General features: G+C 39.1%; 1 protein-coding gene across 1 annotated transcript in view; it reads right to left on the bottom strand.

The window, feature by feature from the left end:
• Positions 1 to 4,837: 4,837 nt before the first annotated feature.
• Positions 4,838 to 27,693, bottom strand: part of XIAP (X-linked inhibitor of apoptosis) — a 45,722-nt gene continuing 22,866 nt past the window's right edge. The window contains exons 3-8 of the mRNA XM_049644832.1: positions 21,780 to 22,688; positions 20,621 to 20,720; positions 19,527 to 19,605; positions 18,808 to 18,850; positions 13,401 to 13,601; positions 4,838 to 5,821 (exon numbers count right to left, since the gene is read on the bottom strand). Coding sequence (XP_049500789.1) covers positions 5,628 to 5,821; positions 13,401 to 13,601; positions 18,808 to 18,850; positions 19,527 to 19,605; positions 20,621 to 20,720; positions 21,780 to 22,656 — 1,494 coding nt within the window. The 5' untranslated portion in view covers positions 22,657 to 22,688 and the 3' untranslated portion in view covers positions 4,838 to 5,627. The remainder of the gene's footprint in view (positions 5,822 to 13,400; positions 13,602 to 18,807; positions 18,851 to 19,526; positions 19,606 to 20,620; positions 20,721 to 21,779; positions 22,689 to 27,693) is intronic.

Below are 27,693 nucleotides of genomic sequence, written 5' to 3'. Positions count from 1 at the left end.
CGAGATCAAGAGTCACAGGTTCTACCGACCGAGCCAGCCAGGTGCCCCAAGAACATAGTTTTAAAGTATTTTTATTTTATGTTTAGAGGGAGAGGGAGCGTGCACAAGCATAGGGGTAGAAGGGCAGAGGGAGAGAGAGAATCCTAAGCGGGCTCCCCGCTCAGGATGGAGCACGAAACGGGGCTCGATTCCACAACCCTGGGACCACTACCTGGGCCAAAATCAAGAATCGGATGCTCAATCAGAGCCATCCAGGCACCCCTTTAAGTATTTTTAAGTATTAGTTCTGAGGGGTTTATTTACACTAATTTTCAAAGAGGGGAAAGGGGGAATAAAGTTGCCTTTAATTCTTGTGTAGATGTCCATTAAAATTTAGCAATAGCGGGCAGTTAAAAATTCAGTGTTTGTAAAAAATGTTCTAATTACAGGAGAAATGACATAATGGCTAGGATTTGTTCTAGAATATGCAAGTGAACCAAGGATGGGGGATGGGGGAATCCCAGATGAAACGAGATGGGCAAAGTGTTGATATTTATTGAGGCTGAATGAGGAGTGCCATGGGATTAGCTCTGCTTTCCTTTCTATTTTTATGTAAGTTTGAAAATTTCTGTAAGAGAAAGCTTTTTTAAAAATTTTGTTTTTGGTGTCTTCTTTGGGGCTTGAACTGTAAGAGAAAGCTTTGCAAATTCACATCTTTATCAATATTCACTGAGAGTATAGTTGACACGTATGAAGAAAGGTAGACTGCATTTAAATGGTTTGTTCGAGATTTGTTATGGTGACTATATTATCCCTTGGGACAAACAGGCCACTCTTTGTGGGGAGGGGGTGTTACTATAGTTCATGTTTTTATACATCTTCAAAACTGTGCTTTTCATGCACAGACAGAATTCTACAAATTAATACGAAAACAGATGTCTGTTTTAACATGCCATGACTTGATGTGTACCTTAATGCCTGGTCCAATGGCAGAAAATATATATTATAGTTGGGTTTCATTTGCCTATTTTTAAGAAGGCTATTTCAGCTTTTCTGAGAAAGTAAAATAAATACAAAGTAATATGGTACCATTTTAAAGAATAGTGCTTTATTGAATAAGTTTTATTCACAGAAAAATAAGCTTTAATCTATGGTGACTGCCAGATTATACAGTGGAAAGCAATTTTCTTAGTTTTCCATACTGATGGAAAGGTTTCTACTAAATGAAAAAAGCCATAAAATTATATTCACAAATATAGCACTCTATCTCAAAACATTTCACATGATTATTCACAACACTAATACAATGACATAAGAACCTGTCATTCTGTCAGATTAGATAAAATATAACAGTAATGAAAAAAATGCAAAATCTTCTAATAAAAATTACATTAAAGCCTTTATTACAGCAAATTGAAAATGCAAATTTGTTACTAAGCATAGAGAAAATGACAAAATATACTTATATAGTAATCTTAAATGTTACATTAATGATACACAATAAGAATGTAGTAAATGCCAAAAAAAACTATATGCATATCTGCAAACATTAGTCATCAAAATAGAATCTTACCACCCAAAACATTAATGTAGTATTGTACAATTTGAAGATATATGTATTTAAGATTGTCCTATGGTATTAGTCATAAAGTGTCATTTAATATGTAGTGAAAGCTACGGTATAGAAGAAAGAAGAGTTGAAAAAATAAACATCTGAGACCTCCCAGGAGAGGTAACTTGAAGTTTTTCACCTTCAAACTATGTCCCAGTCTGGGCTGCCACTAATTAGCTATACAGCTTTGAGTAAATCACTTCACTTTTGAGCCTCAGCTGCCTCACCTGTGAAATGAGGGGGATGAATCAGATACTCTCTAAGGTCACTTCTAGCTCTGACCCTCTATGATTCTATTAGGCCGCTAATGAAATTCACATTGTGCTAAGTGTACAAGAGTCAAACTGAAACTGATTATGAAAGTGGGAATAAGCCAGTTGTTTCTATTAGGAAAGCTCACCTGAATTTGATAAGAATAGTTTTTTCAAATTTTTTAAAAAAGGAACTTAAATATTTTTAAGGACTTGACCTATTTATTATAATTTACATCTTAACTATGAGAAACACCAAAAAAGAGGAGTTGAGAGTCACTGAAAGAGTTACCATCTAAGTGGTAGCCCAAATTTCCAGAGTCAAGGCAAACCCATGATGGGCGAGGGTGTGCTAGGAAGGGAATTAACATCTGTAGCAGGTATTTTACATACACAGTCTCCCCTGAACTCTCGTAATTTTGTAAGCTGGGTGAAGAAATAGCTCTCTCTTTTTAATCTTTAAAAAAAATGTTCATTTATTTTTGAGAGACAGAAGAGAATGCAAGCAGGGAAGGGGCAGGGAGAGGGGGAGACAGAGAATCCCAAGCAGGGTTCCACACTGTCAGCGGAGAGCCCGATGCGGGGCTCGAACCCACAAACCGTGAGATCATGACCCGAGCCGAAACTGAAAGCCAGACACTTAACTGCCTGAGCCACCCCAGAGCCCAGCTCTTTTTTACAGCAGAGTTGGCTTAAAAATAACTACCTCTGTCAAATATCCCCTCTCGTTTTCTTATTTCTCTAGGGGAAATGAAAAGCCTACCCTAGCTCTCCCGTTCCTCCACCCCTTCCCCCTCCTATTCAGCACCTGGGTAATCAGGACACAAATCGATGATTTGGGCCTAAGGAGTCCCATACATGCAACTAATGGCGTGATGGCAGTCTCCATTCAGAGAGCTCAAAATTCCAATTTTATCCACTAGAATGAAAACGGGAACAGAACCACCAAGATTTAAATAACGTAACAACAAAAACAAGATCATAACATGCAGGGCCAAATCATATTATACGCACCCATTACACCCACCCTACCCCACCTCAGCCCCTAGCCAAAAGGGAAAACAAACCCCAAAAATCCAAATCTAGCAGTGAAGGCAATACAAAACCGTTAATTAATAAACTGGGAGTTTACTTTATAAACGTTAAACCCATTTTTCAAAAATTGACACAAGGCTTTTGATCAGCACGCCAAATTATTACGAATAAAGATAACTACTTATTACGGAACAACTTGACTCTTCACGTGACTGAAATGTAGTAAAATAGGTGGTGACTTCGAAATCTTTAGCGTGGACTCTAGAACAGAACAGGAATGTCTACATGCAGATATGGAGACCTATTTTGGGAAAGGGGAGGCACAGATTTGGATCTGGTTGTATTTGTGACCTTGCAAGTAATCATTTTTTTTGCACAACCGGATGGAAAGGATCCAGTGCTTTTTATAGTGAGAACACAAACATCGGTAAGTCTTTAAAAAAAATTTGATTCGAAGTTGGAGTGTGGAGTGATTTCAGGGTCTGAAGCAACAGCATTTCTAAACAATTCTTAAAATAAACTTGTTAGCCACATCAGCTTCATGCATTACATTTCACAGCTCACGGGGAGAAAAAAAAGGTCTTTCTTAACTCTAAACATACAAGTTTTAAAAAGAAGAGTTTTAAATGAACTGAGGCTCCCAGAACAGGAAAAGCCTTTTGTTAAAACAATTCAGTCCTTGGCCAACAACTAGATTGAACTAACTACCTGCCTCGGAGCGGACACATTCTGGAAAATGCATTTAAAACACATTAACACTCTTCTCCCCTTATAATTTAAATCCCAAGCTTAGACTACATATGTAAAATTTAACTTAATGAGTATATAACTACACCTGAGAGGATGTGCAGAAGGTAAAGAAGTGGGAACTTACATAACAGAACAAGAACAGGGCAGTCAGTATTTAATTTAAAAAGTTCTCACTGAAATTCGCAACGCCTTAAATGAGTATCACTGAAAATTGTCATCGACAGAGGTTAGGAGAACACGACGGTACTCTTTCTCTTAGAATATACAATGAAAAAGAACTTTGAAATTTCACTCTCAAATGTTTCTCTGCAGTAAAATGCCTCACTCACCTCTGTGACAGGTCAGTTTAAGAATCCTATTAAGAAAACCCTGGGTGTTCTAGGAAGCACTGTTAAACTTCCATTTTTTATCTATATTGACTCCTATTCAAGTTTTATTTTAAGATTTAAGCAAGTATTCTCGCTTTCCTGTCAATATTTTACAATTTCCAAGAGATTTTAAGGATCTTGAGAGAACATTTCAGAAGTATCCACTACTATTACTAATCGAGAAAAGAAAACAACTAGGTCAAGACTTGACATTTTGTCCTATATACATCTTAATTATCCTAACAGTAAAAACGCACATGAAACTTTAAGATACAAGACGATATGGGAACCTCAACACAGAAAGCTGTCACTCTAACTACAAGCAGTGTACAAACATGCGTCTACTTTTTCCTACATAAGCTGACAGATGTTTAAAATACTGGGTTAACAAAGATCTTTTAGTAAAGTGACTTAGGCAGGCTTAAACTAGCAAGGATTAAGGCTGAATCCTTACTAATTAATTGGAAGATCTGAGACATATTTTATATTTCATTTTACAAAATCAGGAATATTTATTTTGAAACAAGAGAAGACATGGTCTACCTGTCAGAAAACTACCACTCAGAAATATTTTTCATCCACAAAGCAGGAAAAAACATAAAAACATTTAAATTTCACATTGGCACCAAAAAGGTTAACTGCTCTGCCTTCCTGGATTAGAAAAACTAAAGCTGAGCAATAAGTAGTTTTGCAGGCGTTTGAACATGCCTAAGCCTTTAAATCAGTAAAATACTTTCTAAAAATTCTGATTACAAAAGTAATACATACTTATAAAAAATTCAAACAGAACAAAATGAAAAAAAAAAAAAAAAAAAAAAAAAAGGGAACCGCCCACCCCCCCCCCCCCCCGGGACCCACCCCTTCCCATCAAGAGAAACCACAATTAACAATTTGATGCATCATCTTTTCAAATCTTTTGTTCTATACAAATACAAAACACACACACTTTCATCTGGCGCATTCTATACATAGTGTTTTGCCACTTCATTTTACACTTAATGTAGCTCTGACATCTTTCCATGTCAGTACGTGTTGGCTACATGCTATTCTATCCTTAAATACCCTTTTGACAATGGCAAAATCATTTTTTAAAATCACCCACCCAAGCACGTGTGTGTAATTTTAAAAGAGAATGGACAGAATCCTAAAACACAAAGACAAACGTCTAAAAATAATCTCTATCTTTCCACCAGTGTGGAACAGTTCATTCCTTTTTCACACAAAACAAATTATGTGATTGGGGAGATTAACTCTAATCTCCACGTTTACACAGAATGCTCCATTTGTTAAGCCTATATGAAAAGAATGAGAAATTCAGTTGATTAATTCACTTACACTTAGAAACCAAGTTAGTGTACTACAAATACACACTGCAGTCAGTTACAATATGATGCTTAGTCTAGTTTTCAATAACAGTAAAAAAAATAAGATATATAACATAGCTAATATCTCCCCCAAATCCAATCCAGAAATTCATATTTTAGATTACAAACTAGAGCAGCGTACTTTACATTTTGTCTACTTGGTAGCAAATGTTAATGGCATTCAATGCTGATTACTTAAAGTCGGTTCACATCACACACTCAATCAGGGTAATGAGAAGAACATAATGCGCCTAACTGTAGAGTTAGATTAAGACATAAAAATTTTTTGCTTGAAAGTAATGATTGTGTAGCACATGGGACATTTGTCAACTGCTTCAGCACATTGTTTACAAGTGACCAGATGTCCACAAGGAATAAAAACCACAGCAATATTTCTATCCATACAGATTTTGCAAAGCTTCTCCTCTTGCAGGAGCCTTAGCTGCTCTTCGGCACTAATCTCTGCACAAAGAGAAAAGAAATGGGTTAATTTTAGACTTCCTCAGCTGCCGACATTGACTGAAACAACATGAACCCCTACTACGTGCCAGGCACCAATCAGGTGCTGGGAGACAGGAGGACTCACGTGGGACACCTGTTCCTGAGTAGCTGGTGTGCCAGGCGGAGAGAAGGACGGGAGCGGAGGGTGTGCAGGGAAGCACAAAGTACAGAGTGATAAGTGCTATAATAAACTATGTATAAAGGACTCTGGGACAAGATGAGAGGCCAAGTTCTTCTGTTCAGATGCACCGGGGAGGGCTTCCTGGGCTGGTGGCTGCGCGGTGGGGACCTGGGTGATGTGGAAGAGTGACAGAGAAGCGAGGGTGAAGTAAAAGAAGGGACACATGGAAAGGCTACGGCTCACCCCGGAAGCGGAAGCGGATGGATGGGTCTGAGGGACACTTCTGAAGTGAGACTAGGAGGATGTGGTGATTGACTAGATGGCCGGGGGGGGGGGGGGGGGAGAAAAAATATGAAACGGGTTGATTGTAAGACTTCTAGTGTGGCTGGCAAGGGGATGGGAATGCCAAAAGGAAATCTAGAAGGAGGTACTGGCTTGGCATTTTTCAAGTTATTTTTGAGATGTCTGCAGGGCATCCGTACATAAAATGTCACTGGACAGCCATGTTTTGAGGTCTCAAGTCAGGGCTAGAGACAGAGATCTGGGTGACATCATCAGCACACAGGTGGCACTAAGGTACTTGCTTAATTCAGCTTTTCCCAAACTAGGTTTTGTGAAATGTTAAATATGTTACAAAAATGTGTTTTGTGGCCATAGTAACTGTAATGACCACAACCTCAATGATGGCAGCAGTTAACAATAATACAGTACTTATTACTATGTGCTAGACACTATTCCAAAGGCATTACGTATTTTAACAATCTTTGTATACGTGTGGTTTCCAAATCTGGCTTCACATGAGAATCACTTGGGGCATTTTTAAAAAATGTTTCTTCTATTTTGAAAGAGAGAGAAAGCTTGAGCAGGGGAAGAGCAGAGAGGAAGGGAGGGAGAGAGAATCCCAAGCGGGCCCCGTGCCATCAGCGCAGAGCCAGACGTGGGGCTCGATCCCACTGAACCGTGAAATTATGACCTGAGCAGAAATCAAGAGTCTGACACTTAACTGACTGAGCCACCCAGGCGCCCCAGGGCATTTTAAAACACTAGATTGCTAGGCTCCATTCACTAAATCTAAAATTTCTAGGGTTGGTTTTATTTTTTATTTTGTTCTGAAATTAAAGCATGCAAAAAGAAACAGATACGGTTTTATACAACAACAATTTCCGGGCTTGCACACACTGGAGATTGGGAACCACTGCTATGAAGTACAGGACAGTACAACACAGCGTATGTCCCCTGTTAGAGAATCACAATGCATGTCCCTATTTAACTACAGAGCTCCTTTGTCACCACATTCCTTTTAACATGCTGGGGAATACTATTTTGAAAACAAGTCTGGGAAACAGTGGTTGTTTCATTCAATAAATATTTACTCAACACTTAACTAGGTTCTAGGGACTAGAGATACAATAATTAACATATCTAGGCCCCAGGCCCCTAATCGTTCATAGACAAGAAACACAAGTAGACGGGAAATTCTAAGAGAGCGTAAGGATAAAGGCAATTACAATGTGTTATCAAGAACACAGGAAAGGTGCGAGTGTGTGCTGGAGTGTGTACACACACACATAAATGGAAGGCCTCCTGGAGGAAATGATACTTACACTGGGTCCTAAAGGATGAGGAGTTAACTAGGAAAGAGAGAGAGAGAGAAGTTCCTGGGGGATGGAGGCGGTGGGAGAAGAGTGTCTAGGCAGGGGAAATGGCATAAGCTGGCTCCAGGAGGAGGGACGGAACCAGACGTGCAAGTACATGGGGAAGGCTTGGGAAGAGAGTCACAGGGAAACAGCATGACAAGAGGCTATAGAAGGTTAACAGGGGCCCAGTCATGGAGATTTGGAAACCCATGGAGCGCCTGGGCCGCTCAGTTGGTTAGGCGTCCAACTCTTGACCTCGACTCAGGTCATGACCTCACAGTTCTGGAGCTCGAGCCCCGTATCAGACTCTGTGCTGACCGTGCAGACCCTGCCTGGGATTTTCTCTCTTTCTCTTTCTCTTTCTCTCTCTCTGCCCATCCCCTGCTCATGCTCTCTCTCTCAAAATAAACAAACATTAAAAAGAAAGATTTGGCCACCCATGTAAAGGAGTTTGGACTTGTTCCTGAGGACGCTGGGAGCCAGGAGGAGAGACAGGAGGAGATTTGCGCTTTGGAGAGGTATGCCTGACTAGGGGTGGAGGGAAAGTATTATTTAATCTCTTTCTTCTTCTTCTTTTTTTAAATCTCTTTCTTCTTAAAAAGCAACCTAGAGGGCATAATCAAACCTATGCTCAAACATAGAATGCATCAGAGATAAGATCAAGTGCCTGTCCTCAAAAAGTTTAGTCTAATGGGCAGGACAGAAAACAATGTTACAAATGCTCTGATAGCAGGTAAAATCGCGAAGAGGGAGCTCCAGAACGCTACTCTGGGTATGGGGGTAAGCTTGAAAGAATGACCTCTCAGTGGAGCTGGGAAGGAGGAGTTCACGAGATGGATTTAAGGGTGAGAAGGCATGGGGAGGTGTTGTTTAACGGGGACAGTTTCGGTTGTGTAGATAAGAAGAGCTATGGAGAGTGGGTGCACAATGTCAATGTACTCAACACTACTGAACTGTATACTTAAAACCTTAAACTTTTTAAAGTTTATTTATTTAGAGGGGAGTACATGAGCACAAGTGGGAGATGGGCAGAAAGAGAGAGACAGAGGATCTCAAGCAGGTTCTGTACTCCTCACCAAGTGTGACGTGGGGCTCGATCTATTGACTGTGAGATCATGACTTTAGCCGAAAGCAAAAGTTGGAGGCTTAACTAAGCCACCCAAGTGCTCCATAAAAAATTTTTTTAAGGAACGCTGGGGGCGCCTGGGTGGCTCAGTCAGCTAAGCGGCAGACTCTGGCTCAAGTCATGACCTGACCTCTGGGTTCACGAGTCAGAGCCCGCATAGGGCTCTCTGCTGTCAGCACAGAGCCCACTTCAGATCCTCAGTCCCCCTCGCTCTCTCTCTCTTAAAAAAATAAGGAAACCTGAGTTTTATCCCCAGCTATCTGAATGATGCTGGGCAACAGCATAACTAGCTTCAGTTTTCTCACTGAAGCGATGAAAGTTATTATATGATCTTTCAGGTTCATTTTGGTTCTGATGGTTTGTGATTCCATTTTACAGACCACAGGAGAATGAAATGTGAGGCCTACCAACCACTGTTATCATCAACCTTCTCTACCTCAGTTTGGCCTTCTGTACAGCCACTTAACTCGGATGGTTTTACCCCCTCAGACCAATAGTTTACCTCTGAAAATTATAGTTCATTCAAGCCTTAAGGCAACTATCGGATTCTACATCCTTCACTTGGTGCCTTTCCCCTTCAACTTTCTCCAAGGCTTTCTTCCAGGTCAGGAGGTTCCTGGCACGTGAACTATGAAGGCAAGACCTAGATAACTTTAGATGGTATTTGCTAATATTTTTACTACATTATTTAAAACTTTCTAGAATATGGGGCACCTGGCTGACTGAGTCGGTGGAGCAACTCTTGATTTCGGGGTTGGCAGTTTGAGCCCCATGCTGGGTAGAGAGATTACTTAGAAAAAAAAAATAAAAACTTAAAAAAACCCATTTCTAGAATAAATTGATGTTACTCATGTTACTATCAGAGCAGATCCATGTGGACAGGCTGATAAGAAATATGTATGGTATTTGATTTTTATATACAGTAATACATACATAAAGGTTAAAATAAGCACTTTAGAAGTAAAGGGCTTTACAGCACACTATGTAATCTTGAAAAAGAAAGAATGAAAGAGTATTTGGTACTATTTTTAGAAGACCATTTACTAGGACATTCTCTGTCACACAGCCATTGGGATAAAAGCTAGCACTGGATGCAGGATTTCTCGGTAAGCAATAACAGTGTAGTTTTTCTAATAACTTCCACCTGCTCGACTTCAATTAGACCTGCCTTCTATTCTGTATAAAGATTCCTAGCGCCAGTCTTTCCTCCTCAGCCTTTGAGAAGAGGGATATGCAGCAGCCCTAGTGTGAGAAGACAGCCTGTATCAGTGACCCTGCCTCGCGATTCAGTGAGACTAAGGAGAGGTCAATTCCCGCCTCTGAGAGCTGCCCCTTGCTCAGACCCTGCTTCCCACACCATCCTAGCTTGCTGTGGTCTCAGTGATTATAGGAGCCGCCAAGGCCTCCTGCTGGCTAGAAAACAGACACTCCCCAGTGCACTCTGTCCCTGCCCCCCACTAACTCATTCTGTTGCATTCGACGCCTTCGGGTGTAAAAGCTAACACTTCAACTGTCAAACTTGAGTTATGGTTAAGACGCAAGGAAAAAGGATACAATCACTTGAATTTCTATTGCAGTAGAAAGAGGACCGAGTCAGTGGTCCATTTTACCATCTCCAAGACAAGTGGAGCTATTACAGGTTTTAAATAAACGCATCGTTAGGAAAAGGGTGGTAAGCTTTCTGCTGCATGTTTTATATCAACCGATCTAATTTTATGTTTTTAAAAAAAATTTTTTTTAACGTTTATTTATTTTTGAGACAGAGAGAGACAGAGTGTGAACAGGGGAGGGGCAGAGAGAGAGGGAGACACAGAATCTGAAACAGGCTCCAGGCTCGGAGCTGTCAGCACAGAGCCTGACGCGGGGCTCAAACTCACGGACCGTGAGATCGTGACCTGAGCCGAAGTCGGCCGCTTAACCGACTGAGCCACCCAGGCGCCCCTCAACTGATCTAATTTTAAAAGCCATTAAAATCATACTGGTTTTTGACTGAGGTAATTATCTGAATAATGTTTTAGAAGCATTTGAAATAACTTAAAGGTCAAAAGGGTCTATTTTTTTTAAGTAAGCTCCACACCCAAAATGGGGCTTGAACTCAGAACTCTGAGATCAAGAGTTACATGTTCTTCCAACTAAGTCAGCCAGGCACCCTAAAAGGGTCATTAATGTAAAAAAAAAAAAATTAGTAAACTTTAAGGTTTATTAGCACTAGGGAGAATTTTCAACCTTTGGAAGAGGTGGTTAAGAGCTCAGAGAACAAAAGATTATTATCATCTTTTTATTTTTTAGAGGGAGAGAGATAGTCCCAAGTAGGCTCCACACTCAGTGAAGAGCCCAATGCGGGGCTTGATCCGAAGAGCCCAATGCGGGGCTTGATCCCACAACCCTGGGATCAAGAGTCGGACGCTCAACCAACTGAGCCACCCAGGCACCCCTCAGAGACCAGTGATTATCACAACGTAACTCAGTACCCAAAATGTATTCACAATTTGAAACCTTTTAACCTTCAATGTTGCTGTCAAACATTAGAGTAGCTATCATCCTTAAAGAAGGAACCTGTATTTTTAATTTTTTTTCCTAAAGGGAGTTTATATGATTCTCTTGCACATTATTTAATACACTTTCTAGGGATGCCTGGCTGGCTCAGTTGGTAGACAATGTGACTCTTGACGTCAGGGTTCTTGAGTCTAAGCCCCATGATGGGTGTGGAGCCTACTTTAATTCATGTTTTTATTTACTTGTGAGAAACAGAGTGTGAGTTGGGGAGGGACAGAGAGAGGGAGACAGAATCTAAAGTAGGCTCCAGCTGATAGCTCAGAGCCCGATGTGGGGCTTGAACCCACAAACAGTGAGATCATGACCTGAGCCAAAGTCAGATGCTTAACTGACTAAGCCACCCAGGCGCCCCAATATATGATTTACAGTGTTAGAGTGCCACTCATTCAAGCTCTATTTAGTAATATAGCACTTTTTATATGTTCACACCACATGAAAAGTTGCAGGACATTCAAAATCCGTTTCAACTACAAAACTTACAGATTCTATACACAGTGATAAAAGCCTTTTTTAAAAAATTTATTTTCAACATTTACTCGTTATTGACAGATACAGAGAGACAGAGCATGAGCATGGGAGGGGCACAGACAGGGGGAGACATGGAACCCGAAGCAGGTTCCAGGCTCCAAGCTGTCAGCACAGAGCCTGACGCGGGGTGCAAACTCATGAACTGCGAGATCATGACCTGAGCCGAAGCCGGACGCTTAACCGACTGAGCCACCCAGGCGCCCCAATAAAAGCCTTTCTTTCTTGTTCTTTATCTGAACTAAAACACAAACCCACACTCTAAAATTTTTTTTAAGTATTTATTTTGAAAGAGTGCGCAAGAGACAGCACATGAGAGGGAATCCCAAGTAGGCTCCACGCTGTCAGCAGGGCTCGATCTCATGAACCGTGAGATCATTATCTGAACCAAAATCAAGAGTGGGGCATTTAATCAACTGAGTCACCCAGGTGCCCCCACACTTAAAATGAATAAATCAGTGGCTCTTACTTGGATCCCGATTAGAAGAAATCAACTGTTAAAAATGTTTTAAGACAAGGGGGAAAATTAAAACCAACTGATTTTCAGATGGTATTATAGAAGTACTGGTAATTTTTTACATGGGGTAACAGTATGTTATGGAATAATGTATCTCCCCAAAATTCGTATTTTGAAGCCCCAAACTCCCAACGTGATGGTACTCACAGATTGGCCCTTCTGGAGGTAATTACATTTAGATGAGGTCATAAGGGTGGGACCCCCTCATGGAATCGGTTTGCTTTCTCTCTCCTTCTTTCCTTCCTTTCTTTCTATGTTTTTTTTTAAGTTTTATTCATATATTTTAAGAGAGAGAGAGTGAGAGCGCACAAACAGTGTAGGGGCAGAAAAGGGTGGGAGAGAGAGAATCCCAAGACACAGCTCGGTCTCACAAACCATGAGATCATGACCTGAGCTGAAATCAAGAGTTAGATGCTTAACTGACTGATCTGCCCAGGCGCCCCTGTATGTATTTATTCTTAAAGTGAACTCTATGCCCAACCTGGGGCTCAAAGTCACAACTTGGAGATCAAGAGTCACATGCTCTACTGACTGAGCCAGCCAGACATCCCATGGACTCTATAAGATCCCGTGTATCTATAAGAGGAAGAGAGACCAGAGTGCTCTTTCTCGGCCATGTGAGGACACGCAGAGAAGGCAGCCATCTACAAGCCTAACCTGAGCACAGTTTAAGTTACTGCTTAACACATGGTATTAAGATTATGTTAAAAAAAATCCTTATCTGTTAGATATATATTATTTACAGGTAAATGGTGTATGGGATGCCTGGAATTTTCTTTGAAATACATAACAAAAAAAGTTGGGGAAGAAATCAAACAAGATTGGAAAACTGTTGGCAATTATTGAATCTGATCGATGGGTATGTCAGGGTTCATTATATGGCTTTCTCCACTTTTGGGTATTTTTGAATTTTTTATTGTCAAAAAGTCTTTTAAAATGTTTATCCTAAGGGGGATGTGAGAAGGAAGAAAATGAATGGGCCACAAAGTCATGTAAGATGCTGGCCATAAGGAAGTGCTGTTAGGTGTTTCTTGCCTTTTAAAAACAGTCACGCATACCTTTCTGCAATGAGGTCTGGCTTGGTTCATCCTGCGTATTGTCTTTCTGAGCACTCACTAGGTCTGTAACCAGAATCTCAAGTGATTTATAGTTGCTCCCAGATGTCTGAATTTTTTCTTCCATTACTTTCTTAATGTCTCTGAAATTGAATCCCATTCGTATAGCTTGCTGTACCATAGGATCTTGGAAGATGGCATCATCTGAAATAAAAATTGGTGAGAAAAAGGAATGTGGAATTTAAATAATTATTTTCATTAGCACAACTCAACAGCAAAGTATAGTTATAAAGGAACATATAAGCAGCAAGCAAAGCCCCGCTCCTCAAAAAAACCAAAAAAACCCAAAATGCTAACCAGCAAATCAAAGCTACTTTGGGAAGAAGATTTTAAAATATTTAAGCACTGAAGAATCTTTCAGAATGTTATAATTGAAAATGCAGTATGTATTTTGTAGCACTATGAATTGAGATTAGGTGCTTTAAAGACTAAAGAAACAGTGAACAATTAGGTAAAACTGAGAAGAAAAAGTTGAGTGCTTTGAAAATCAGAACTTTATCAAATCAGCTGAACTCATTAACAACTAACCTAAGTACTTAAAGAGTGGATGTCTTTCCCTTGTCACTAGCAATTATTTTGGAAAAATTGTGGGGAATACGGGGAAGTCCCAGTCTGTGACTTTGAACGTGTGTGAGTTTCCTATCTCTGAGACTTAGTTTCTGTAGCCAAGGGGGGTGAACTAGATAAGGCAACAAAATGAACAGAAATTTGCTTTAATGGTACTCAAAGTAAAATACAGGTTATATAGGGAACTGCTAAAAAAAAAAAAAAAAAAAAAAGAGACACCCTCTGATTCATCAATTCTACTCGAGTATTAAAAATAAGTACAAAGGTCCACCAAAGACATCCACAAGAATATTCACAGCAGTGTCATTTATAACAGCCTCAAACTGGAAACAACTCAAATGTCTATCATCAGGTGAATGGATAAGTAAATTGTGGTATATTCCAATACTACACAGCAAGAAGGAAAAACAAACCACTGCCACACCACAGACAATATGGACGAATCTCACAGATAAGATGAACAAAACGTCATCATAATGATGAACTAGTAACAAAGGAATACACTGTATGATTACATTTGTAAGATGTTCAAATCTAACCTATGGTAATAGAAGTCAGAACGGAACTTGGGGGTAGATACTGATTGGGAAGGGGCCTGAATGAATTTCGGGCATGGTGGAAATGTTTTATTATCTTGATTTGGCTGATGACTACACATAAATGCATATTAAAATTCACTGAGTTGAATACTTAAGATTGGTCTATTTTATGCATTTTATTGTATGCAGATTATACTTCAATAAATATTTTTAATTTTTAAATTTTTTAAGTTTATTTATATTGAGAGTGAGCATGTGTGCAAGCGAGCAGGGGAGGGGCAGAGAGAGAGGGAGATAGAGAATCCCAAGCAGGCTCTGCATTGTCAGCACAGAGCCCAAGGTGGGGCTCGAACCCATGAACTGTGAGATTATGATCCCAGCCGAAATCAAGACTCGGCTGCTTCACCAACTGAGCCACCCAGGTACCCCTCAATAAATGTTTTTTAGAAAGAGAAACTGGAAAAGGATTTGACCATAAGAACTATTATATGGTAAGTAACAAAAGAAGTAAGAAAGTAACTTAAGATTTCTGTTTGATAAAGAAAAATTCTGTTGGGAGGTTATAATGCAGACAAAAGACCATTTATGAGAATACTAACGCATCTGGATGAGAAATAAGGGCAGAAACTAGGGCAGAATCAGTGGATTTTAGACAATATTAAAAAGGTTGAATTCATCAGACCTGGTGGTTAATTAAATGTAGAGGGATTAAGGAAAGCAAAGAGCTTAAAATGACTCAAATTACTGGGCAACTCTGTGAACTGTGGAACTATTAACCAACTTGGGGGGGTGGAGAGCAGGACCGGATTCAGTCAGGGTGGTTTTTAGAAATGCGGAATTTGAGCTGCTTTTGAGATTTTTAAGTGGAGATGTCCAGAGATCAGCTGGACATCGCTCTTTCCTGGTTCTACTGTCCGCGTTTTGTTTTTTTTTTTTTTCAGCTTGTTTTGTTGGCTCCTTCTGCTCACCTTCCGCTTCCCTCATCGATGCACCCTTTTTAATGATCTCTCTGGATGCTTCCCCCCTACCACAATTTTACTCTTATTTAGGTGAGTTCCAGGTTTTAATATCCATGTACTTGGATATCCTGTAGGTATCTCAAGGTCACCTTGCTAAAAACTAAAGGCAGAGACAACAGGATATGAGAAACAATTAAAAGGACCCTTACCTTACACATATATAAAAATTAACTCAAAATGGATCAAAGACCTGAATGTAAGAGCTAAAACCATAAAATTCTTTTTATTTTTTAATAAAAAGTTTTTTAATGTTTATTTTTGAGAGAGAGAGAGACAGACAGACAGACAGACAACACGAGCAGGAAGGGGCAGAGAGAAAGGGAAACACAGAATCTGAAGCAGGCTCCAGGCTCTGAGCTGTCAGCACAGAGCCCGATGCGGGGCTCAAACCCACAGACCATGAAATCATGACATGAGCTGAAGTCAGACTTTTTTTAACCCACTGAACCCCCCAGATGCCCCTAAAACCATAAAATTCTTAAAGGAAAACATAGATGACCTTGGATTAGGCAATGGTTTCTTAGATATAACACTATAAAAGCATAAGCAACAAAAACAGATCAACTGGATTTCATCACAATTAAAAACGTATATGCTTCAAAGGACACCAGCTAGAAAGTGAAAAGATAACCCACAGAACGAGAGAAAATATTTGCAAATCATATATCTGACAGGGGGCTTACATATAACAAACTAGAATATGTAAAGAACTCTTACAACTCAGTAACAGAAAGATAAATACAACAACTTAAAAAATGGACAAAGGCAATGAACAGACATTTCTTCAAAGAAGACCTACAAATGGCCCATAAGCACATGAAAGGATTCCCAACATCATTAGCCATCAGGGAGATGCAAATCAAAAGCACAATAAGATACCACTTCACAAACCCACTAGGATGGCTGTAATAAAAGAACATACAATAACAAGCATTAACAAGGATGTGGAGAAATAAACCAGAACCCTTATGCACTGCCAGCGGGAATGTAAAATGATGCAGCCACCTTGGAAAACTGGCCATTTCTCAAAAGGTTAAATGTAGAGTTACTACATGACCCAGCAATTCCATCCCTAAATATATACGCAAGAGAATTCAAAACCTATTTCTACACAGAAATTTGCACACAGATGTTCATAGCAGCATCAGCATCATTCTTTTTTTTTTTTAATTTTTTTTAACGTTTATTTATTTTTGAGACAGAGAGAGACACAGCATGAACGGGGGAGGGGCAGAGAGAGAGGGAGACACAGAATCGGAAGCAAGCTCCAGGCTCTGAGCCATCAGCCCAGAGCCCGACGCGGGGCTCGAACTCGCGGACCGCAAGATCGTGACCTGAGCTGAAGTCGGACGCTTAACCGACTGAGCCACCCAGGCGCCCCTAGCATCATTCTTAAAAGCCAAGGAGTGGAAACCCAAATGTCTACCAACTGATGAATGGGTAAACATTCATGGTATTATCCATACAAAGGAATATTTTTCCACCATAAAAAAAGAATGAAGTACTCATATAGGAGTACCAAAATGTGGATGAACCTCAAAGCCATATATTATGATTCCATTCATATGAAATGTCCAGAATAGGTAAATCCAGAGAGATGGAAATAAATTAGTAGTTGTTTGGGTTTGAGGGTGAAGGGGCAGCAATGGAGAGTGACTGCTAATGGGTATAGGGTTTCTTTTGGGGGTTACGATAATTCCCTGCAGCAATTAAATAGGTTGTGATGGTTCCACAACCTTGTGAATACACTAAAAACCACTAAAGTGTACAGTTTATAAGGGTGAAATTTTTGCTATATGAATTACATTTCTATTTAAAAACATTAACCCTAAACCAGAGCAAGAGTCTCATTTAGTCATAAAAAACACAGTGTGCATTGTAAAGGTGATTATTATCAAGAAATACTATAGAATCTTTGTTTCTGGATAATCTGAAAAATACAGGCTGGAATAAATGATTTCTTAAACTGTATTTTTTATGCTCATTACAAAACCTGTATCAAACATTATCAAAATGGCTCTCTTTCTTAAGCATATTCATGAGTATATATAGTTTTCTCTTGCCTTGTAACCCTTAGGATACTAAACAGATGATGCTATAAGGAGTGGGGAATCAGCAGGCATTCTCAATAAACTTTCTACTATTTTCGAAACATGATGCCTAAGTTGAGAATGAGATCTACAGTGTGATGTAGGTTTCAGAAGACCTTGTTTACAGCCCTAGTTCCACTGACGATTTGTAAGGTAACTGTGGGCAAGACACTTAACCTCCTTGACTCTGTTTCTTCATCTGAAAAGTGGGGATAACAATATCATATTTTCTTAACATAGCATTTTTCTGGTTTTCAAAGATGCTTATGATGAGTAACTAATCTCTGAGATAAAAACCTCTACCTCTCTATAAGGTAACAGGAGATAAACCGAACCGTGCCCCTCTGTGAAGAAACTGGGGAAGGCAGAAAGATGGCATGGGATAAGGAAGCAGGTAGGGCCGATCGTGGTGATGGCACATTAGCAGAGCACTGGATTCATGATCCTGGCTAACTGAAGAAGCACCAGGGACAAAAATACACTTAACTCTTCCTTTCGCAATTTTAACAGAAATGGCAATGGACAGCCTATAGCTGCGTCTCCTGAAACAGGAAAAGCTAACTGTCCAACTTCCATATGAATATTCTTTTTTAAAGTCTTATTTTATTTTTAATTTTTAATTAATTAATGTAACAAAATATATAATTATATAACTTATAGTTTAGTATAATTTTTAATTTTCCAGTAGAATTAATATAGTGTTATATCAATCACACGAATGTTCTTAACAGTTAAACATCGGACTTAAATTTACAGGCACTTCACTAATTCTTAATTCATAGCAATGTCATCTCAAATAAACACACCCTGATTACCTTGAAAGAATAAGCTTGTATTTCCAACCTATAAATAACAACTATAATAAATTGGCAATGATGGGGCTCCTGGGTGGCTCAGTCGGTTAAGTGTCCGAGTTTAGCTCATGTCATGATCTCGAGGTTCATGAGTTCAAGCCCTGCGTCGATCGAGCTCTGCATAGATGCTTACAGCCTGGAGCCTGCTTCGAATTCTGTGTCTCCCTCTCTTCCCCCTTCCCCCACTCACTCTCGCTTGCTCTCTCCCTCTCTCTCAAAAATCAACGTTAAAAAAATAAATCAGTAATGAAATTAAAAGTATATTTAATAGGCATATTTACCAATTCTTTTGGTTAATGATGGCATTTTTTCAGCAGCTCTTACCTAAAACAGAAATACGGATTTTAAGTTAGAATTCTTTTTGGTAGAGGCAATTACCTCAATTTGAAAAGTTACATTAATCATGAATTTATAAATTGGCTTTATTCCAATGTTCACAAGAGGCATAAACTGATGAAGCTAGAAGTTAAAAGATCATTTAACCCAATCCATTCACTTTACAGACAAGAAGCTGAGACTCAAGGAGATTAAACAACTTGATGGAGGCAACAGAGTTCATGGTGGAGCCATAAGGGCAACTCTAGCCCCCTGTTCTAGTCCACGGCCGTTCCCTCATGGTGCCAATACCTTGGCCACCCCAGGCCGCACCATCCACTTAGACACATTTTTGAGACTTAAAATATCATCTATGAAAAGTTTAAAACTATTTATGAGTATAAAACACATTACACAAAAGTCTAATTTCAGAAAGCTGAGGGATTAAGTATTTTAGTTCTTAAAGCCCAGTTCTGCTTACAGTGATAGTTCAATCAGCTCACAGGGAGTCTCTTTTCACAAATCGGCTTCAGAGTAAGAATAACAAGCCATTCTTCAAGATCTCCCCTCTAAAGCTCACCATACACTATTAATTTAAAATACTATACTGTGAATTGTACACCAAGAAACCATTGCAAAAGAAATTACGTATTTAAAAATATATATTCTACAATATGTGACTTACCATAGAGTCCTCAAGTGAATGGGTTAAATGAATATTGGTTACATAGTCCTGTCCCTTCTCTTCTAACAGATATTTACACCTAAACAATTAAAAGAAGGTTAAACTTTGGTAGCTGATAAATTAGTAAGGTAGAAGTAAAGATATAATCTCCATTATCTTAATTCCATTAACTTGCTTTTTGGTATTTCCAAGAAGTGGCAAAATAAAATGTTATTCAATTCCCTATCAACTGTCATTTTAAGGTCAAAAAATGTGTTCCCTTTGTTATGCTACTTTGTTAATCTTAGTGAGGCAAAAAATATCACCTATTAAATTATCACCTTAACATTTAAAAAATTTTCTTCAAACAGTTAATCTTAAATTTTATTTAGAGGATTAACCAACTGTACATTTTGAAAGGAATTCTTTAGGCTTCTAACCTTTCCTTCTAAGGCTTTTTCAAGTTAAGATTTATTTTCAAACAACTGCTCTGAAGTTTTACGTTGTACTACTTTGCAGGCCACAAATTCACATCATTTACATACGTGTGTACTTGATTTTTAAAGAAGATGGAAAAGAGACGTTTAGCGTATGTCGCTATCATTCTAAGATGCCATTGATTATATGAAGCACGATTATTTTAAGTACCACCACTGCCAATTCAATTATGACCCACCTCCAGATGTGTCCTCATTTCAGAAATCTGCAAATGTGAACTACTGTGTGTGTTAGAATCACTGAGATAGAGTAAAATCGGCTAGGGGATGTCATGGGTTCTTAAGGAAACTCCTCGACAGCAAGGGCTCTACTGCCCGTCTCGAAAGAGCCTACCTCCAACAACAACAAAACCATATATTCCTAATCTGGCATTTAGAAACAGAATTATCTGAATGCCAGAGATACAATATACAAGCAATGAGTGCTTTCTCTGGTCACCAGAGAAGGCTTAGGACTTTTTTTTCCCCTATAAAGTAGGTGACCCCATTTTTATAAACCTGGTGTGAATTTCAAGCCATAGTGAGGGCAAAAATAGTTGAGGTGAAAAGTTATTCAAGATTTTCCTACTGCAAAGTGTCTAACTTGCCTGTTCCTGAATAAGCATTTAAATACCTTACCCTGGATACCACTTAGCATGTTGTTCCCAAGGGTCTTCACTGGGCTTCCAATCAGTTAGCCCTCCTCCACAGTGAAAGCATTTTACTTTATCACCTTCCCCTAAGAAAAGACACAAGTAAAAAAATACATGTGTTTGTGCAATTAAAAGCTTACGCAAAAATACTCCTTTTAACACTGAAATTAACCATTTCTAAATACATGAAAGCCTCACGGCTTCAAAGAAGACATTCAAATTCACATCTAAGTAACAGACATGATTGTTTGAGCAGGAAACAGACACTAAATTCACTGAATTCATCTGAGGTATGTTACAGAAGACAAAAATAAAACTGTCCAATTTTTATGTGAAAAATTACAGTTGTTACCTTCTAACATGTCATTTGGGGCCATCCATACTACACTCCTTCAGACTGAAACTTTAACAGTAAAGCTCAGCATAATGAAATTACTAGTAAGTTTCTCTACGGGTTATAGCTACGTGACACTAAATAAACCTTCATGGTTTCTGTAGGATACTATGTAAATAAAATATCGAAATAATTGCGAGTTTGTATTTTGGCACTGTTCAATCCTAAAGTAAATGGGTCAGATATATCGTGCTATAACTGAATATTCCTGGAAGGCATCACACTAATGGCCCTTCCTGACAAGTTTACACTAGTCCATTTGAGAAGTGCTTATTTGAAGCAATAAGGCATCATACAGGGCAGCTTTCAAACATATCGTCTATACATAAAAGGCAGATATCAATTTTAATATCGGCCACACTAAACTCTCGACGTTAACTCTTTTGTGGGGTGTAGAAAGCATGCACGTAGGCTATGCACTGAGCACACAGAGTAGGTGCTCGCTCCGTTATAGTCAGCCTTGCTGTCAGACCCATTCTTGTACCATCTTTTGCAGGTCACCCTTCTCCAAACAACAACCACACGAAGGGGAAGAGAACTCACAATATGGCGGTCGCTTTCACAGAAATGGAGTGCTTACATTGCAGATTCAACGTAAGGGTTCACAGCTTTAATAGTGATACAAACCATCAGGCCAGCCTGCACCTAAATATTTACCAGTTCAGGGGGCTACAGCAATCGATTTACTTTTTTAGGAGCCCTGAGATAGTTGGAAAGTTATTTAACAGCCTGATTTTATAATAACGTTTACCTAAAGCATAAAATCCAGCTCTGGCAAGCTGCTCCTTGTTAACGGAGTACATCCACGTCCCAAAAGTAACGATCCGTGCTTCATAATCTGCCATGGCTGGATTTCTTGGAGCATTTGTCGAGTTTGGGAAATTCCTATCAGAACTCACAACATCAGATTCACTTCGAACATTCACATTCCGGCCCAAAACAAAGAAGCAATTAGGAAAGTGCCGCCTGTGTTCTGACCATGCACGATCGCAAGGTTCCCAATTTTTCAGTTTTCCGCCACAACAAAAGCACTGCACTTGATCCTCAATACCTGTGTAGTAGAGTCCAGCGCTAGCTAACTCTCGTGGGGTCAGGTGGGCATAGTCTGGCCAGTTCTGAAACGACTTTAATCTAGCTTCTTCACTATACATGGCGGGGTTCCTCGGGTATATGGTGTCTGATATATCTACAACCTGTCCAGTTCTCAAAAGATAGTCTGCGTGAGTCTCAGATGGCCTGTCTACAACAAAATGATTTCTGTTTCCCAGATAGTTTTCAGCTTTATACTGACCATTTTGGATACCAGGGTTTGTAGGTTGCGCAGCATGACTTTCAAAATAAAAGCCATTGATAAATCTGCAATTTGGGGATACTTTCCTGTGTCGTCCAACCGCTGAGTCTCCATATTGCCATCTATCTACTGCTGTGTGGCAGCTGAAGCAGCGCACAGTGTCTCCTTCGCCGGTATACAGAAAACCCGCTCGTGCCAGCGTTGATGCCGAGACAGGACTATTACTTGGAAAATTAGTGAAAGTCTTTAATCTATTAAACTCTTCTACAAAGTCTTCATCCTTACTGAGATCTGCAGGTACACAAGGTTTAGATGCTTCAAAACTGTTAAAAGTCATCTTCTCCTGAAAATAGGACTTGTCCACCCTTCCTAAAAAGAGAACATTACATGAAGAAATCCAAAGTGTGAGACGCAGCCAATATAATTTTGATATCAGAAGCTAATAAACTAACTACTGATGACATAAAAGTAATCATACAATCTCTAAGAAATATTCTAATTCTAAATATTAGAGTTCTACGTTACCACGTGATTCAAGTTACAAAGTAAAAACCTGCATTTTTTGTTTTTTAGAGGAAAGTAATATTTAAGTAGGTAGAACTATTCATTTTTAATTGCTTATTTTGCATAAATATGGAAACTATGTGATGCAGAATATATTAACATTATTAACCATGTAAAACCATTAATTAGGAAAAACAGAAAAGCATAAAATATGCAGATTCTTAAACTCCCTGCATAATTGTTATAATGGATCATTGTATAGTCAAGGCATCAAAGTTCAGCTTTAACAATTAAAAAAAACTGTGTATGTTCAGAATGTTAATGAACTAATTTTTAATATTTCTTTACTTCCCTGCAGAGCAAAAGATACCTGAGTTTTATGCACGGTATTGGTTCCAATATGTCCTTCAGGAGCATCAAATGTTTCTAGGGGCGCCTGGGTGACTTAGTCACTTAAGCGTCCGACTCCAGCTCAGGACATAATCTCACAGATCATGAGTTCGAGCCCTCCGTCAGGCTCTGTGCTGACAGCTCGGAGCCTGGAGCCTGCTTCGGATTCTGTGTCTCCCTCTCTCTCTGCCCCTCCCCCGCTCATGCTCTGTCTCAAAAATAAAACATTAAAAAAAGTTTAAAGAAAGGAATATCAAATGTTTCTGATTTTCATGCATATGAAAATGGACTCTCGTAGTCCATTTTTTGTTGGAATTGGATCATTTCAGATGTATGTATTACTGCCCTCTAGAGGGCAGCTCCAGAGAGATTCTGAGTATGCGTAGACCTTAACTGCAGTTACTTTTGCTATCAACTTCCCATGGTCAAGAAACAATCTGTTCAAATGGAAGAGAAGTACTAGTGTAGCCTCATTAAAGTTGCCAAATTATAGCTGTGTTAACATTTAACCCAGAAAAAATTCTAAAAAGAACTAGCTGGGTTATGAGAAGGGTGGCCAGATAATTTAGCCTCCAAACCTGGACACTCTGAAACTGAAAAATGATGTTACTAATAATTACACTGGGACAACAGGCATAAATCAGGGTTGCCCCAAGCAAACCTGGTTCTCCGGAATCTTGCACCCTTCCTAATACTGTGCTCAGTATATGCTTGGCAAAAAAAATTTAAAAAAGGACACAGTAATTTTTTTTAAGTTTATTTATTTTGACAGACAGCAAGAGAGCATACGCGTGCAAGGCAGCGGGCAGAGGGAGGAAAGAGAAGGAGAAACCCAAGCAGGCTCCATGCTGTCAGCACAGAGCCTGACACGGGGCTCAAACTCACGGAACCATGAGATCATGACCTGAGCCGAAATCCAGGGTCGGACATTTAACTGCCCGAGCCACCCAGGCGCCCTGGGACACGGTAATTCTGTCTCTACCACGTATGTGCATTAATGGATTTCTTGGGAAGAATTAACAGCCCTGGCATTATGTTGGCACTACATGTCTCGGAACATCATCTCAGAGTCATATTGAACACAAGGCTTCTGTCTTGCAGGCTGGCAATAAACTTCAGTCTCTCTTGGCCTTGTCAATTTACAATGGTATTAACTCCTACATATGCAAGAGCTCAGATATATCTGCAGGGAACAATTTTTGGAAGATAGTCTCCATGATTTTTCATCATTGTTTCCCAGATGTCTGAACACATTTTGACACTAGCTTTAAGACCCCTCGTTGAATCAGAATAAGCTGGATGACAAAAATCAAGATTCAAAGAAACCAAAGCTGGCTGATACGCTGAGATGAAATTTAACAGGGATATTAAACATTACATTCTGACTTTAAAAATCTGTTGCACAGCTAAAGGAAAATGGAAACTTGGTTTGGAAAGAAGTCATGTGAAAGCAACTCTCTAGAGTAAAATCTTGGGATTTTAGTTAATTAAAAATTCATTTTGAGGGGTGCCTGTTTGGCTCAGTCAGTACAGCATGTGACTCTTGATCTCAGGGTCGTGAGTTCAAGCCCCATGTTGGGCACAGAGCTTATGTCAGAATATAAAAATTCATTATATGAGCCAACATTACATGGTTGCTAAAAAAAAAAAAACACACACAAAAAAAACAAAAACAAAACAAAACTTAAAGTAACTCCAGGCTGCATTAATGTCCAGAAGTGCAACATCAACACAAGGATGAAGGGTTATAACAATCAACAGCAGTACAGAATGGATTGGGTTGCCTTGTAGATTCCTCCCATTACTGGAAGGCACAACGGCATAGACTAAGAGGCAGGACAAAACATTTCTAAGTCTATAATGACCCTGAAGAATTAATGCTCAATATAATCCAAAACATAGGAAAATTACCTTCTCTGAGGTGGTAAGTTTTATTTCTCAGGTCAATCAAAATAGACAGAAAATGTAAAATCAAGGATCTATTCTCATTTCGAGATAGTGGACATCTTGTATGGTTCAAGTAGTCACCCCATTTCAGATAATATTAGATAAAACTCCATCGTTCAATACTAGCAGGAGAATCTCTGTTTGAAGCTTTCAAGTGGAGACCTCATCTTACCAGGGGTCATTTCCATGCTAATAGTTTAGATTTCACTGTTTTGAAAAGCAGATATTTATTCAGAAACACCCAATTGAGCACTACATATACATTATCAGAGTGTGAGCTTTTGTTGCAGGGTGAGAAAGCAGAATTACTAGAGAGGTTAAGAGTGAAAGGGAGAAAAATGACTGACAAAAGACAGAAACCTTGGGTTTGGAGGAAGGCACCAAACGAAAAGGATGAGAGAGGATTTTTTTTTTTTTAAAGAAGGATTTAAATGGAATGAAGGTGGGAGAGATGATATTTAGAAAATGAGTATATATAGCACAGGAATTGTGAATAGAGAAGAAAATGGGGTATGAATACTGGAGAAGGGTGACCAAAAGGCTTTGGATGTAAACAGGTCTTAATACAATAAAGTATGCGGAGATAATTCAAGGCTTCTTTGTGAAAGCGTGCTTAGGCTTTGTATTAGGGAAGCAGAAAGGTAACAAGGCACAGAGGGAAAGATGTGAAAGAAAGCTGTCACAGGACTTGCAAATTTGTCTAGTTTAAGAACTTCTAAACCTCTGACCTGGAATAGGCATGAGAACAGTGTTGCAAGTTTACAATGTTATAATGTTATTAAACGCCCAACTCTGGATTTCAGCTCAGGTCATGATCTCATGGTCAAGAGATCCAGCCCCGTGTTGAGCTCCACGCTGAGCATGGAGCCTGCTAAAGATTCTCTCTCTGCCTCTGGCTCTGCCCCTCCCCTGCTCACATACTTTCTCAAACAAAAAAGTTACTGAAATAAATAGCAACAGGAAGTAGATTAGTGGTTGCTAGAGCTGGGGGAGGAGGGGAATGAGGAGTAAATACACGTGGTTACTGGGTTTCTTTTTGGAGTAATGAAATAGTCTGAATTAGACTGTAGTGACGGTTGCACAACTCTGTGAATACACTAAAACCCACTGAACTGTACACTTTAAAATTAAGTTTATGGTAGGTGAGATGTATCCTGATAATGCTGTTTAAATGCTAGTTTGGTAATAGTATACACTTTGGAGCATCAGAGGTGATTTTCAGGCTAAAACAAAGGGACCCTTGCTAACGAAATTACTTTTTTATATGGAAACCTAGATGTTACAATACATTTTCGGAACTAGGCAGAGGCCTAAATCACTTCTATTTGAAGTGGTTACATATTTAACCTGTTACAAAGATCCCAGTTAATTTTTCTTTCAATTACATTCTTTAAATTCTAGTGAAGTCTGATTCTTACCTCTTTTGATACTCTGAGGACCTCAATTCTTATGTTCACAATATTTTCTTAATGTCGTTCTTCTGTTGCGAATTGTTGTAAATCATCTTCTGAAGTGCATTTTTTTCTAACTTCTAGGATATCAAACCAATTGGCTGTTTTTAGGAGCCAATTAGCTTCTTTCCACATTGTGAAGCACTGAAGCTATGTTCCTGAATTATGAAATTCTGTGTTTTTTTAACACTGGGTTTATTCATCTTACGGTTTATTTATTTATAAACTAATTCCAAATAGGTATAACTGCATTGACTCTGGTAATACAGAAGACTCTAATTCTTCATTTCTTCACATTGCAAAACATTCCTTTTGTTGTACACACACACACACACACACACACACACACACACACACACACGGTGTGTGCTTTTGAACTCTTTTAATGTATTCAAGTAGTGTGAATTCTTTTGAATATAAGATACACACACATAGGTTAAAAGATTTTTATACACAGGACAGACTTGTGCACTTTTTATACAAAGATTTTGGATCTTCTTAAGTGGGATTGTTCCAGGAACACTGGCTACACTTTGGGAGAAAGTTGTATTTATCATGGACAGGTAGAGTTTATCCATATTATTTTCATTAGGCTATTTATTTCTCACACGTCCACTTAGACCAGTTAAGAGTAAGGCTGCCAACTTTCATTCTCTGCCTGAATTCTTTGGTATTTATCATTGTACAATGTGCACAAGCACTACAGTATGCATGTATATAGAAACTAAGAATATTATGAAGTACATAACTCCCCTATACTTTACGGATAATTCCCCCAAAAGCTATTTATTATTTTTTTATTTTTTAAATTAAGTCATCTCTGTGCCCAATGTGGGACTTGAACTCATGACCCCGAGATCACGAGAGTCACGTGCTCTACTGGCTGAGCCATCCAGGAACCCCTATTAATTCTATGGTAGGGCTACTATGGATGCCTTTAGAACGTTTGTGTGCTATTAAAACAATGGAAGAATCAAATGACTCCATTCTGAGGGACAGATTCTCTAGATGGTTAAAAAAAAAAAAAAGATGAAATAAAGTCCTGATTAATTGGGGGGGAAAAAAAACCTCTAATGTTCAAG

Source organism: Panthera uncia, chromosome X (genome assembly GCF_023721935.1).
Source record: "Panthera uncia isolate 11264 chromosome X, Puncia_PCG_1.0, whole genome shotgun sequence".
NCBI classification, from domain to species: domain Eukaryota; kingdom Metazoa; phylum Chordata; class Mammalia; order Carnivora; family Felidae; genus Panthera; species Panthera uncia.
The sequence above is the reverse complement of the archived record's forward strand: the minus strand, read 5'-3'. Positions and strand labels throughout refer to the sequence as shown.